A 15,166-nucleotide genomic window follows, 5' to 3' on the forward strand; every position below is an offset into this window, starting at 1 on the left:
ACCCTCACCAGCATTAGGTATTCTAATATTTTCCCTTTTTGTATTTTCCCTTTTTGTATTTTCTTTTCCATGGACAGATGTATTTTTTTTAACATAGAAACAGTTTGGAAGGTCCTCTTCCTCTAGAGCAGTATTTCTCAAGGTGCAATGAGGGAGGGAATTTTGTCCCCCCAAGGGACATTTTGCAATGTCTGGGGGTATTTTTGTCACTGTTGGGAAGTATGCTATGGAGATCTAATGGGTAGCAGCCAGGGATCAACAGGACAGCTCCCCACAATGAAGTATTCTGTTATTGACCTGTTGGGCTAGATAATTTGTTATAAGGGGCTGTCCTTTGCATTATAGGATATTTAGCAGTGTCCTGGGCCTCTGCCAACTAGATACCAGTTGCTTCCCCCCCAGTATTTTTGTTATTGTTAACAGCTTTATTGAGATATAAATCACATATCATAAAATTTACCTACTTGAAGTGTACAATTCAGTGATTTTTAATATATTCAGAGTTTTGCAACCATTACCATTGTAATTTTAGAAAATTTTCATTACCCCAAAAAGAAATCCTTTCCCCACCCGCGCAACATTAGGCAACCACTGGTCTACTTTCTTTCCGAGGATTTGCCTATTCTGGGCATTGCACACAAATGGAATCATACAGTTTGTGACCTTTTGTTCTGTAGTGTGTTTTACTTAGCATAATGTTTTCATCCATGTGGTAGCGTGGATGACTACTTCATTCCCTGTATCACCAAATAACATCCCATTGTATGGCTGTGCCACATTTTAGCAGTTGAGGGACACTTTGGTTGTTTCTGCCTTTTAGTTATTATGACTAATGCTGCTGTGAACACTTGTGTGCCAGTTTTCCATATACATTTTAATTTCTCTTGGGCATGTATACCCAGGAATGGAATTGCTGGTTCGAATGGCAAGTCTGTGTTTAAACTTTAAAAAGACTGCCAGATTGTTTTCCAAAGTGACTGTACCTTTTTATATTCTCACAAGCAGTGTATGAGGATTCTGATTCCTATATATCCTCACCAATAATCCACTTGCTATTATTTGGCATTTGATTATAGCCAGCCTAGTGGGTGTGAAGTGCTGTCTCATGGTTTCAGTTTGCAATTCCCCGATGACTGATGATGTTGAGTGTCTTTTCATGTGCTTATTTGCCATTTGTAAATCTTCTTTGGAGAAAGTCCATTCAGACTCTTTGAGTTGTCTTTTTATTCTTGAGTTGGAAGAGTTCTTTGTATATTCTAGATACATGTCCCTTATCAGATATGTGATTTGGAAATACGTTCTACCATTCTGTGGGTTATCTTTTCACTTTCTTTAAAGTGTCCTTTGATGACAAAAGTTTTTAAAGTCCATTTTATGGTTTTTTCCTTTTACTGCTTGAGCTTTTGTGTCATATCTAAGAAACCATTTCAAATCTAGCGTAATGAAGATTTATACATATTTAATAAGAGTTTTATATTTTTAGTTCTTATACTGAGGTCTTTGATACATTTTGAGTTCATTTTTATATATGATGTGAGGCAGGAATCCAGCTTTTGCATGTGACTATCCAGTTTCCCAGAACCATTTGTTGAAGACACTGTTCTTTACCCAGTGAAAGGTCTTGCCAGTTTTGTTGAAAATAAATGGACCATAAAGAAGGTTCATCTTTGGACTCACTGATCTATATATTTGTCCTTATGCTATAGTACCACACTGTCTTGATTACTGTAGCTTTGGGGTAAGTTGAAATTAGGAAGTGTGAATCTTTTAGCTTGTTCTTTTTTCAAGATTCTTTTGACCATTCAGGATTGCTTTTTTTTCAATTTGAATTTTAGAATTAGCCTTTCAGTTTCTGCAAGAAGCCAGCTGGAATTTTACAGGCATTGCTTTGTATCTGTAGATTACTTTATTTTAACAATACTAAGTTTTTCAGTCTATGAACTTTGGATGTCTTTGCATCTAGACATATCTTCTTTAATTTCTTTCAACGGTATTTTGTAGGTTTTAGCATACATCTTGTACATCTTTTGTGAAATTTACTCCTAAGTACTTTATTCCTTTTAATACTATTCTAGTGGAATTATTTTCTTAATTTTATTTTCATTTTGTTATTGCTAGTGTATAAAATACAGTTGGTTTTTGTATATTGATTCTGTGGCCTTGCTGAACTTATTTGTTTATTATTTATTGTTGATAGTTGGTGTAATGGATTTCTTAGGATTTTCCAGATTTTTCTAAATTTGCAGATTTTCTAACATTGGTATTGTTATTAATTTGCAAATTATTTGCAAATTTTCTGATTTGCAGATCATGTCATCTGCAAATAGAAAGTTTTATTTCTTCATTTCCTTTTTGTATCCTTTTAATTTCATTTTCTTCACTAATTGCCCTGACTAGAATCTCCAGTACAATGTTGAAGAAAAGTGATTAGAGTGGATATCTTTGTCTTGTTCCTGATCTTAGGAGAAAGCATCTAGTCTTTGTCCATTAAGTATTGGGTTAACCATGAATTTTTTATATATGCCCTTTGTGATGTTGAGGAAGTTCCCTTCCATTCCTAGGACACTGAGCATTTTTAAGGTGACCATGTGTTGGATTTTGTCAAATGTTTCTTCTGTGTCTATTGAGATAATTATGTGGTTTTTTTTTTTTAAATACTCTTGCTATGATGTATTACATGAATTAATTTTCAGATGTTAAAGCAACCTTGCATTGCTGGGATAAAACCCACTTGGTCATGGTGTAGAATTCTTTTTATATATTGCTGGGTTCAGTTTGCTAACATTTTATTGAGGATTTTTGTTTGTCTCTTCCTACTGGTCTGTAGTTTTCTTGTGAGGTTTTTGTCTGGTTTTGGTGTCAGGGTAGTAAAGGCCTTATAAGGAGTTGAGAAGTGTTTCCTCCTCTTCTTCTCCTCCTCTTTTTTTTTTTTTAAAGTTTGTAAAACATTGGTATTGTTATTAAATATTTGGTGGAATTTACCAGTGAAGCCATCTGGACCTGGGTTTTTCTTTGTGGGCAGTTTTTGATTACCTATTAGAACTCTTTACTTGTTATTGGTTTATTTATATTTTCTATTTCTTCTTGACATGGTTTCTGAAATTTGTGTCTCTAGAAATTTGTCCATTTCTTCTAAGTTATCCCGTATTGGCATACAGTTGTTCATTGTATTCCTTTATAATCATGTTATTTCTGTAAAGTCACTAGTAATGTCTCCTCTTTCATTTTTAATTTTAATAATTCAAATTTTTTTTTCTTTTCTTGGTCAATCCACCACAGGTTTGCCAATTTTGTTGATCTTTTCAGAGAGCCAAGTTTGGGGTTTGTTGACTACTCCCCACCCCCATTTCATTAATTTTCACTCTGATCTTTTTTATTTATTTACTTCCGTTTAAGTTTATTTTGCTTGCCTTTTTCCAGTGTCTTTTTTCTAACATGTTCTTAGTGTTCTATACTTTCGTCTTTTTTTTTTAATTTTTTAATTAATTTATTCTTGAGAGAGACAGAGAGAGCACGAGTGGGGGAGGGGCAGAGAGAGAGGGAGACACAGAAGCCGAAGCAGCCAGTAGTTTTGAGACACTCTGATCAACAGTTAATGATAATTGTAATTATGTGCATGAATTCGTTTTTTGTTTGTTTAAAGAGAGTTTTAAGTTTGGGGAGAGGAAAATAAAAGCAAGTGTTTTTCCTACCTAGGAAGGCGTCACAGTATAGTATAATGTCTGCTGACATTCATTTATTAATCTCCCTCGTGATTTTTGCCAAATTTAGGTAATACCAATAGTGTTATTTACTTCATATTTTCACTAAATTTGGTTACTTTTTTGTTTTTGTAAAAATCATGGGCTTGTGCTAATATATTTTTTATAAAACACTTAAAAATAAAACTTAAACGTGTGTTTTCATTAAATGATAAATTTGTAGTTATCTTTTTTTTTTTAGGTTTATTTATTTATTTTTGAGAGAGAGAGACAGAGACAGAGACAGAGAGCAAGTGGGGGGAGGGGCAGAGAGAGAGGGAGAGAGAATCCCAAGCAGGCTCTGCACTGTCAGCACAGAGCCCGATGTGGGGCTCAAACTCACAAACTATGAGGTCATGACCTGAGCCAAAACCAAGAGTTGGACGCTTAACCGACTGAGCCACCCAGGCACCCCAAATAACATTTGTAAAGTGCTTGTTGATTCAGAGATGTTCCAGAACTATCATTCTGTTACCACTCCATCCCTTACGCCTCATCTCTGCAGGAAATTACTTAATTTTGTTTTGATGTCATAGTTCTTGGACAACTTATCTCTGTGACTAACTCCTTCAAAACCAAAATTGTCACTACAATTACACATTTATTGGAAATTAATCTAGCAGTTTTGGTCCTTGTTGATAAACTACTGTGCTTAGTTTTTTAATTTGGGTAAAAACCAAAAAGTTTCAGTAGCTTTTGTGTTGCAATAACATTTTAACCATGTGATATATATCTATATGCGAAAAACCTGTATTGCGTAAAATCGTGTATCGGATATGGTGTTTTAGAACTTTGTCTTTAAGTGAGGTTAATAAAATTCTTTTGCACATAAGAAAAGTGAGTCAAGGGCCATACTTTAGGAAATTATAGTAGTCACAGTATTTGCTCAGGTTAGATTTTATTAGCAAAATCAAGCTGCTTCAATCCTGATCAGATATTTAAATCAAGAGAAGGTGGTTAAACTTGGAAATTTTTTCGGTTCATAAAAATTTTGGCTTTATAATTTAAGATGTCCATTTTAAGGATTTTAAATTTTTATTGTGATCTTAGATATCTAACTCAAGTGGATTAGATTTCTTGATTTCAAACGTGTATTTATTTTAAGAGACAGAGCCCGTGAGCAGGGAGGTGGGATAGAGAGAGCGGAGAGAGAGAATCCCAAACATGGAGCTCCAGCCTGGAGCCTGATGTGGGGCTTGATCTCACAAACTGTGAGATCTGACCTGAGTCGAGATAAGGAGTTGGATGCTTACCCAACTGAGCCACCCAAGTGCCCCAGTATTTCTTTTCTTTTTTTTTAATTTTCTTTTTTTAGTGTTTATTTTTGAGAGAGAGTGAGAGACCGAGCACCAGTGGGGCAGGGGCAGAGAGAGAGAGAGACACAGAATCCAAAGCAGGCACAAGGCCCTGAGCTATCAGCACAGAGCCCGACATGGTGCTCGAACTCACCAACCGTGAGATCATGACCTGAGCTGAAGTCAGACGCTCAACCAACTGAGCCACCCAGGTGCCCCTGGATTTCTTGATTTTAATGTTTATTTATTTTTGAGAGAGACAGAGCACGAATGCGGTAGGCACAGAGAGAGAGGGAGACACAGAATCCAAAACAGGCCACCGGGCTCTGAGCTGTCAGCACAGAGCCCGATGTGGGGCTTGAACCCACAAACTGTAAGATCATGACCTGAGCCGGAGTCAGACGCTTAACCATCTGAGCCACCCAGATGCCCCGTCTTGATTTTAAATGACCGTGGTAAAATACTATTTTCAAGAAAAAGAGCCATTACATATTGAGTTTTATGTGAAAGGAGTTGAGTATATTTTCTCATCGAGATATAAATGGTAAGTAAACTTGAAATAAAATGGATCCTTCTATCTGAATAAAATTCCTTAGACTACCTTTCATAGACAAATTTGGAAAATTGAATTGTTCACTTAATTACTAACTTGATGATTATAATACGCATTTTTTGGATTGAACAAACATGACTAATGAACTAGGATTGCTCGTGTTAGCCACACTTTTTTAAAATTTAATTTATTTAGGAGATTTAATGTGGACTTTCTATTATCTTGATTTTTTTTCTTTAATCACATTTATTGTGAAGTCCTGAAGCTGGAGATCTGTTTCATTCAGTAGTTCTTATACTCCTTTATTAAGAATTATATGTAACTTTAGTATGTGTTTTGTTATACTTTTTAAATTATTAAAACAAATGTTTCACTCTAAAAATTCAAAAATACACCTTTACCTAAAACCTGCTCTAGCTGCAGTTTTTGCAAATACCAGTAGATGGCATTGTAAGTTCATGAAAAAATACTTGCCTCCATAAATTCAACAACTTGAATACTGAATTCTAAGCCTGGAAAGTTATAAAATTACAGATATTCTAAGTGAGATTGATGGGGCAGTTTTGGTCATGGTGGGTTAAAAATGTCTATTACCTTTCATTTTGTCTTATAATAATAGGTGGTTATTTTGTTTGTCTTTGCTTTTGTTTTAGTAACTTTTTTTTATCAGTTCACAAGAATTAACAAAGCAGCTTGCTAAAAATAGATTGTGCCGCTCAGAGTTTCTGATTCAGTAAATCTGGGGTTTGGTACCAAAATTTGCATCTCTTAACAAATTACCAGGTGATGCTGATGCTAACATTAATGATGCACATGATCTCAGGACCACACTTTAAGAACCACGTGTTTGTTTGTTTATTGTAGTAAAACAAAGTTTACCATCTTAATCATTTTTAAGTGTACAGTTCTTTGGTATTGAATACATTCACGTTGTTGTGCAACCATCATCACCATGCATCCCCAGAACTCTTTTCATCTTCTAGAACTCTGTACTCTAATTTAAATAATAACTTCCCATGTCCTCTTTCTCTCAGCACCTGGCAACCACCATTATATTTTCTGTTGCTATGATTTTTATAAGTCTAAGTACCTCATATAAGTGGAATCCTAGCATTTGTCTTTTTGTGACTGGCATATTTCACATAGCATAGCGTGCTCTGGTCCGGATTCATCTATGTTGTAGCATATTGTAGAATTGCCTTCCTTTTTAGGGCTGAATAATATTTCATTGTATGTATGTACCACATTTTGTTTATCCCTTCATCTGTCCATGGACATTTAGGCTGCTTTCACATTTTGGCTGTTGTGAATAATGCTGCTATGAACATGGGTGTACAAATATCTCTTCAAGACCCTGCTTTAACTTCTTTTGGGTATATATCCAGAAGTGGAATTGCTGGATCACTTGGTGATTCTGTTTATAATTTTTTTGAGGAACTAACCGTACTGCTTTCCATTTTATTTATTTATTTATTTTTAATATGTATTTTTGAGAGAGAGAGAAGAGAGACAGAGCTTGAGCAGGGAGGGGCAGAGAGAGGGAGTAAAGCCAGTAAGGCCACTGAGTCTAGAGCTTTTCTTTGTTGGTAGATTTTTAATTGCTGACTCAGTTTCTTTCTTAGTTGTATACCTATTTATATTTTAAAGACTATTTTTATTTTTTTAAGTTTACTTATTTACTTTGAGAGAGAGAGAGAGAGAGAGAGAGAGAGAGCACACACATGAGTGGAGGAGGAGCAGAGAGAGGGCAAGAGAGACTCCCAAGCAGGCTCTGTGCTGTCAGCACACAGCCTCACATGGGGCTTGATCTCACAAACCGTGAGATCATGACCTGAGCTGAGATCAAGAGTCGGATGCTTAAACAACTGAACCACCCAGACACTCCAAGTACTACTCTTTTTAAACAGTCTTCATTTAAAAGCCTTATTAATACAAAACAGCACGATTATTGTGTTTCAAAAGAATGTACCTGTATTCTGTTACCCTAAACCATTTGGTCACATTTTTGCTGAGTATGTATCTATACATACATTTTTTAGTGAAGTCATAATGTGTGTAAATTCTTTTCATGTTCTCTTTTTTTTTTGTTGCTTACATATTTTTCCCCACTATGAATGTATAATTTTACCTATTTCCCTGTTGCCTTCTATCTTAGAGAATTATGCCATATGATGCTATCTCATGTAGAAGTGTTTTAATTTGGTCTTTTTTTTTTTTTTTTTTTACTGATGCCAGTGGGATGGTCCATGACTTCATGGATACTATATCCTGTGACTCTGTGGGATGGGGTTCTAATTTGGATTCAGAATTAATATGATTAAAACATACTATCTTATGTTACATTGAATGTGTGAAGAGATTTCTTTTGTAGCCATACATATCAAAATCGGTTTAGGAATTTTTGATACATGGTCTGCTCTCCAGTGGCACTAGAAATATAGTGAATTTTGGTTAGTTTATAAAGAGGTCTAGGGAAAGAAAAGGAATATAATTGTCTTTCTGAAAATAAAAATGTCTAAAGTTTCAATTTTTATGAAATAGTAAGATTTCAGATCTTATTTTAATAGTAGGTAGATCAATGAATTTGGGTAGGAAAACCACTAATCGTTTTAAGTAGAGATTCTCACTTTTTGCCTACCAAGGCTGCTAACAGTCATGTGAAATTTCACTAAGCCTTTTTCATTTTTTTTGTAGATATGCTAAGGATTCATCAATGGATGCAGTCACTTGCTAATTTTATATTTTCACATTTTTAGATTGTCCTAGATGTTTACAAACTTGAAAAAAGAGATCATGGTTTATTTACTAACATAACAGACTTACTAACAACATTTGATGTTAGAGATCATAATACATACAGGGCCCTGAAAGTAGGTAGTTAGGACTTCCCAGAGAGACTGATTGGCTGGCTTGTCCCTCTGAAACACACCCTACCCCCACTCCCAGATCAGACAGAACAGAACTTCTTTCAATTTCAAGAACTTATTAATAACATTCTTTGGGGGGGGGGGGGGCGCCTGGATGGCTTAGTCAGTTAAGCATCTGACTTCAGCTCAGGTCATGACCTCACAGCTCGTGAGTTCGAGTCCCACGTCAGGCTCTGTGCTGACAGCTCAGAGCCTGGAGCCTGCTTCCAATTCTGTGTGTGTCTCTCTCTGTCCCTCCTCACTCCTGCTCTGTCTCTCTGTCTCTGTCTCTCTCTCAAAAATAAATATTAAAATTAAAAAAAAAAATAACATTCTTTGGGCACTCAATTTGGAAATGTGTATTTGTAGATATGTGCCTTAATGCCACATCAGAGTGTACTAAGCTTGTCCCTCCTAAACCTTCTTTTACTTTTTTTCTCTCTTGTATATTTTCCCCTTCCTGTTGTCCCTCGTGTGTGTGTGTGTGTGTGTGTGTGTGTGTGTGTGTGTGTGTTAAAGCTTACCCCCTCTCTAATTTTGATGCATTTAGTATGTTTTCCATGCTCTGGCTGATTTAATATGCACCATTTGGTGTTTTGAGCACTAAAACTGATTGGGGAAAGTTTCTTGCCCTGTTATTATTAGTCTCTAGTCTTAATGCACCCCCTGTGAATCTGAGAGAATTGCCATTTAGTTATAAATGTGCCACGTCCCATCCACTGATTGATACAGCAAGTAGTCAGAAGCTAAATTCTGGAGCCTTATTACTTGGGTTAAATTTTGGCTCCACTGTTGTATACTTTCAGCTTATTTTTATTTTCCTTTTGCCTATAAGTTCAAGTTAATAATAGTATATACTATCATAGGGTTGTTTGGAGGACAAGTGAGTTAATATAAGTAAAGTACCTAAAACAGTGCCATGTAGGGTTGACTGTAATTATTACTTACAGTTTTTTTTAATGTTTATTTTTGAGAGACAGAGAAACAGAACATGAGCGGGGGGAGGGGCAGAGAGAAAGGGAGACAGAATCTGAAGCAGGGTCCAGGCTCTGAGCTGTCAGCAGTGAGCCCAATGCAGTGCTCGAACTCATGAGCTATGAGATCATGACCTGAGCTGAAGTTGGACGCTCAACCAACTGAGCCACCCAGGCGCCCCTATAATTATTACTTTAATACATGTAAAGTGCTTTTGACAGTTCGTGGCTTCTTATTGTTGTTCCCTTGTCTGGTATGTTCCCTTTGTCTGGTGGTATTAGCAGCATCCGATGTTTTAAAACTAGAAAACTTAAAAAATTATCACAATTGGGGCGCCTGGGTGGCTCAGTTGGTTAAGCGGCCGACTTCGGCTCAGGTCCTGATCTCGCGGTTCGTGAGTTCAAGCCCCGCGTCAGGCTCTGTGCTGACAGCTCAGAGCCTGGAGCCTGTTTCAGATTCTGTGTCTCCCTCTCTCTCTCTGCCCCTCTCCTGTTCATGCTCTGTCTCTCTCTGTCTCAAAAATAAATAAACATTTAAAAAAAAAAAATTATCACAATTAAAATAATACCATATTTGTCAGATACTATTAAGCGTTTTAATGGATTCCCTTCACTTTTAAATCATTACTTTTTTTGAACTTCACAAGTAAGATAGTTATATTTTTCCAACTTATTCTGAACAGTTAACATCAATAGGCATTTAAAATCAGTTATATATATAAGCTGTTTTTTTTTTCCTTTTGCCACTTCTAATTCATGTCACTTTTAGTTTGCCTCTTTCAGGGCATAGCACATTAACAGTGTGGTTTCTAGTATTTCAGTCCTACTTGAGGGGAGTATTGAAATGTAACTCTTTCTTAAAATGATCACTAAAAATTAAGGGGGTTTAAACATCTGCTTAGGAGTTTACTTCACCTTTTCCATCAACTCACTGTGTCATTTGGGTCACTGCACTTGAATTTTTTGTTATGAGTGGCTTTAGAAAATCTGAATATGTAATGGTTTACAACTTCACAATATAACCATGAGAAGCAAAAGGCAAACTGTTGGAAAAAAAAAAAAAAGGTTTTGTAGTAATTAGTTATGATTTGTCCTTTGAAAACTCAAAGCTACTTACTGAGATGGGAGATTGAGGACTGAGATGCTGTTTTACTATTAATAAAGAGCAGTATATTTTCTGTGTTTTTCTTGCTTTCCCCTCACACGATGGGGCGGGAGGGGGAGGGGGGAAATAGATATACTAATAGTTAATTTATAGTCCTGAAATAACCTTCACATTGTTTCCAAATTTAATATACTGCACAGTAAATATAAATAACCTTCAATAAAATATTTTTAAAATTTAAAACTATGTTTCTTTAACAGATTTCTATAATCCAGGAGCTTGTTACGAATTATGAAGCCTCTCTTAAAACGTGTGACTTTTTTAGCCCTTATGGTAAGTTTAAATTAGATTAAACTGGAATTTGAATACTCATTTCAATCCATTTTTAATCACTTAAAGTAAAACTAACATATTTTATGTATGTGCTACACATACCTATTTACTAAATAGTTGTTTTTGAATAATGAAAAGGGCACTTTTATTTATTTATTGTTTTGAGAAAGAGAGAGTACACAAGTTGGGGAGAGAGGCAGAGGGGAGGGGAGAGGGAGAGAGAGAGAGGGAGGCAGGGAGAGGGAGAGAGAGAGAGAGGGAAGCAGGGAGAGGGAGAGAGGGAGAATCTTAAGCAGGCTCCATGTTCAGGAAGGAGCCTGAGGCAGGGCTTGATCCCACAAACCTGCGATCATGACCTAAGCTGAAATCAAGAGACACTCAACCAACTGAGCCATCCCAGTGCCCCTTGAGAAGATCACTTTCAATCTTACTTAAGTTTTCCACAATCTTGTGAGGTGGGAGCTAACTCTGTTTTAACATGAGTAAGCGCTTGAGAGGTTGAGTGGCTTGTTTAAGGTCATATAGTTAGTTTACACTGAAACCTATTTTTCCCAAATTCCTACTTCTCTGTTCTTTCTACTAGTTCATTACTTTGAATTCTGTATGATTTAGGAGCACCCGGGTGGCTCAGTCAGTTAAGCATTCAACTTCAGCTCAGGTCATGATTTCCCATTTCGTGAGTTTGAGTCCCACGTTGGGCTCTGTGCTGATAGCTCAGAGCCTGCAGCCTGCTTCGGATTCTGTCTCCCTTTCTCTCTGCTCCCCCTGCCCCCACCCCGCTTATGCTCTGTTTCTCTCCAAAAGTAAATAAACATTAAAAAAATTTTTTTTAAAATTCTGAATGATTTGGTTCTTTCTCTCTTTGTAGGGACATGTGTAATTCAAGGCATCTTAGTTTAGAAAACACTCTAGAATGCTTTCAGTCATGCAGATGGTAACTTTAGTCTGAGTTCTTCATGTATCTTTTACATGTTATTGCTCTTTTGTTTTTGTTTGAAATAAATTTCATAATGAAATATCAGAAACAGAAATAAATAGAATTATGAACCCTTGTGTCCCCTTCACCCAGCCTCTATTACCAGTATTTTGCCAGTCTTATGTAAAGTTATCTCCTGTCTAGTTTTTTCTCTGGGGTATTTTTTTTAATGTTCATTTATTTATTGAGAGAAAGAGCACACATGTGTGCACGCATGAGCTAGGGAGGAGCAGAGAGAGAGAAAGAGAGGATCCTAAGCAGGCTCCATACTGTCAGCACAGAGCTTGATGTGGGGCTCGAACTCATGAGCCATGAGATCATGACCTGAGCCAAAATGAAGAGTCAGATGCTTATCCAGCTGAGCCACCCAGGCCCCCCATTTCTAGGGTATTTTTAAAGCAGACATACTGTTTCACCTGTCAGTACCTTAGTGTACATCTCTGTTTAAAACACTTAGAAGATACAACCACAGTGCTATCTCACATAGTATTAACACTCATATCCTAATATCTAATACCCAGTCCAAATGTAAATTTCCCCAGTTTCCTCAAAAACTGTCTCTGCATAAATGGCTTATTTGAATCTGGCTCCAGCATAGGTCCACACTTTATATTTGGTTATGTCTCTGATAATTTTTTAATCGTGATAATTAACCTCCTGCCATTAAAAAAACTACAATCACTATTTGTAGTAGGTCATTTGTATTTTGGAATGTCCCATATTATGGATTTGGCTGAATGCTTTCTCCTGGTATCATTTAATATATTTTGCTATCCAGATTTCATGTGAACTTCTAGTTAGATTTACAGGCTTGATTAGATCCAGGTTCCTTGTGAATACTTCTTATGTGATGCTTTGTACTTCCTGTTGTATCACATCTGGAGGCAGAAGACATTCTGGTTATTTGTCTTTGTGATGTGAAGATTGATCAGGGTTCAGATGTTACAGCCTGATCTGCTGGTTAAAAAGTTCCTCTTACCTAATGATTTTAGCAGTCACTGAGGATCACTGCCTCAATCCCTTTTATTCTATAATCATTTCCCCTCTACATTTATAATAGCTAGAATTCTCTTATAAACAACTTTTCCTTATCAGGAATGCCTGGGTGGCTCAGTTGGTTGAGTGTCTTTAGGCTCAGGTCATGAGCTCATGGTTCGTGCGTTCAACCCCATGTTGGGCTCTGCTCTGACAGCTCAGAGCCTGGAGCCTGCTTCAGATTCTGTGTCTCCCTCTCTCTCTGCCTCTCACCCTGCTTGTGCTCTGTCTCTCTTTTTCTCTCTCTCTCTCTCTCTCTTTCTCAAAAATAAACATTAAAAAATTTTTTAAAAAAGGAACTTTTCTTTATCAAATGTTTGGTTTCCCTGGGATATAGTTTATATAAGAAGAACAAGATAAATGCTTGTCTTTTCCTTTATTATTTGTTTTAATTTATGTTAATTTCTGTGTTTACAAGACTTTTTTTTTTCTGTGGTATGGGTAAATCCTCCATTCTACTTTTTCTACCTGATTTCATACCTGTATCCATTTTAAAATCCATTTTGAGAGCTTGATATTTATTTATCTACTCTTCTGTAGCTTGAGGAATGGCATGGAGCTCAGCTGACTATGTGTGACTGCTTTTGTCACATGGCAGGGCTAATTCCACCTTGTCAGGAAGGTATCTTCATACCCTTCAACTTGGGGTTTCCCTGATTTGGGGTTGAGTCTTAGGAAGTGCAAAGCCCTGGCAGTTCTTGTCTTTGTGACAGTCTTGCAGTGGTATTTAGGGACATCTGTTCACAAGCTGTGACCTTGATTTTTCTGGGCCTGCTGCCTTATGTTCTCAGCCGGAGAATGCATCTGGCTAGACTGATTCACCTCTTTTCCCCAGCACTGTTTCTTTGGAGTGAAGTAGAGGTCAGAAGTCTGTGAAACCAGCATGTTGTTTCTCTTCCCGGCTGCTACTTTTTGAACTTTATGGCATAAAGCCCTACCTCTCTCTGTTGACATTGGTCATTTTTCTGGGTTTTTTACTGCTTATTCTTATAGTAATTATTAATTTCATCATGCATTAAGGGAGAGAAAGTATATGACTTACTTTACTTTGCCTTCTTCTTTATAATAATTTTATATTTGTTTGATTGCAGAAAATGGAGAGAAGGAACCCCCAACAACACTTCTCTGGGTTCAGTATTTCCTGGCACAGCATTTTGATAAACTTGGGCATTATTCTTTAGCTTTGGATTACATTAATGCTGCAATTGCTGGTACTCCCACTCTAATAGAATTATTCTATATGAAGGCAAAAATTTACAAGGTAAAATCCTAGTCATGTTTTTTGAATAGCTGAAGAATTTGGCTACTTTAAGGACCCTTGGAGTTTTTTCCATATAGAAATAACTCCTATGGTACCCTGATAATCTATTTCTAATACTCTAATAGTCCTAGGGAGTTTTATGTTACATAGTTGTATAAGCAGTGTATAATCAGTGTTAATTACTTGAATCATCTCTTAGTAAATGTAAATTATAACTTATCTAAGGATTTCTAGAGAAGTTTGACAGAAATGGTACCAGATTTCTAGTTTGTCTGTATGATTTATATTCACCCATATTCTTTTAGTAACAAATACTGTGATTTCTTTAATAATGCTTTCATTTCTTAAAGCATATAGGTAATCTCAAAGAAGCTGTAAAGTGGATGGATGAAGCGCAGTCTTTGGACACAGCTGATAGATTCATCAACTCCAAATGTGCAAAATATATGCTTCGAGCAAACATGATAAAAGAAGCAGAGGAAATGTGTTCCAAGTTCACAAGGGTAAGAAATGCCATATGCGAGTGTGTACTTTTCTGAGTTAGTACAATTAAACTTAAGCTCTATGATGATTTGTGAAGTTTGCCACTAAAGTTCATAAGAATTCATTTTTGTCATTATTTTTATTAATCCCATCTAGCTTGTGTCCTAAGGATGGTTTCTTACTGTGGTTCAGTGTGTGTATGCGTGTGCTTCTGGTGGGGGACGGTTGAAAGACAATGATAGGAGCACAGTATCATTATATGAAAATAAGCAATATACCAGACTTCAGTGCTTATATGTAATATTCAATTCACAACTCTTTTGTCTCATTAGTAATTTGTGGCTGCTTTTTATTTCTCTTTTCAGTTTCTTTTGAATTGCTCATAGAGTTTTTTCTATATAGAACCAGCCTCTTCGAGCTATAATTTCTGACATTTCAGAATTTAAGTTCTCTGAAATTGTTGGGCTGAACATCTGTTCCTTTCCTGTCCCTCCTTCCCCATCCG

General features: G+C 36.4%; 1 protein-coding gene across 12 annotated transcripts in view; it reads left to right on the forward strand.

Moving 5' to 3' along the window:
- Positions 1 to 15,166, forward strand: part of NAA16 (N-alpha-acetyltransferase 16, NatA auxiliary subunit) — a 65,325-nt gene that overhangs the window by 29,754 nt on the left and 20,405 nt on the right. For all 12 annotated transcript variants that reach the window (XM_060637066.3, XM_060637070.3, XM_060637068.2 and 9 more), the window contains 3 exons: positions 10,834 to 10,906; positions 14,009 to 14,178; positions 14,529 to 14,681. In XM_060637066.3, the coding sequence (XP_060493049.2) occupies positions 10,834 to 10,906; positions 14,009 to 14,178; positions 14,529 to 14,681 (396 nt within the window). The remainder of the gene's footprint in view (positions 1 to 10,833; positions 10,907 to 14,008; positions 14,179 to 14,528; positions 14,682 to 15,166) is intronic.

This window comes from Panthera onca, chromosome A1 (genome assembly GCF_046562875.1).
Source record: "Panthera onca isolate mPanOnc1 chromosome A1, mPanOnc1 haplotype 2, whole genome shotgun sequence".
Classification (NCBI taxonomy): domain Eukaryota; kingdom Metazoa; phylum Chordata; class Mammalia; order Carnivora; family Felidae; genus Panthera; species Panthera onca.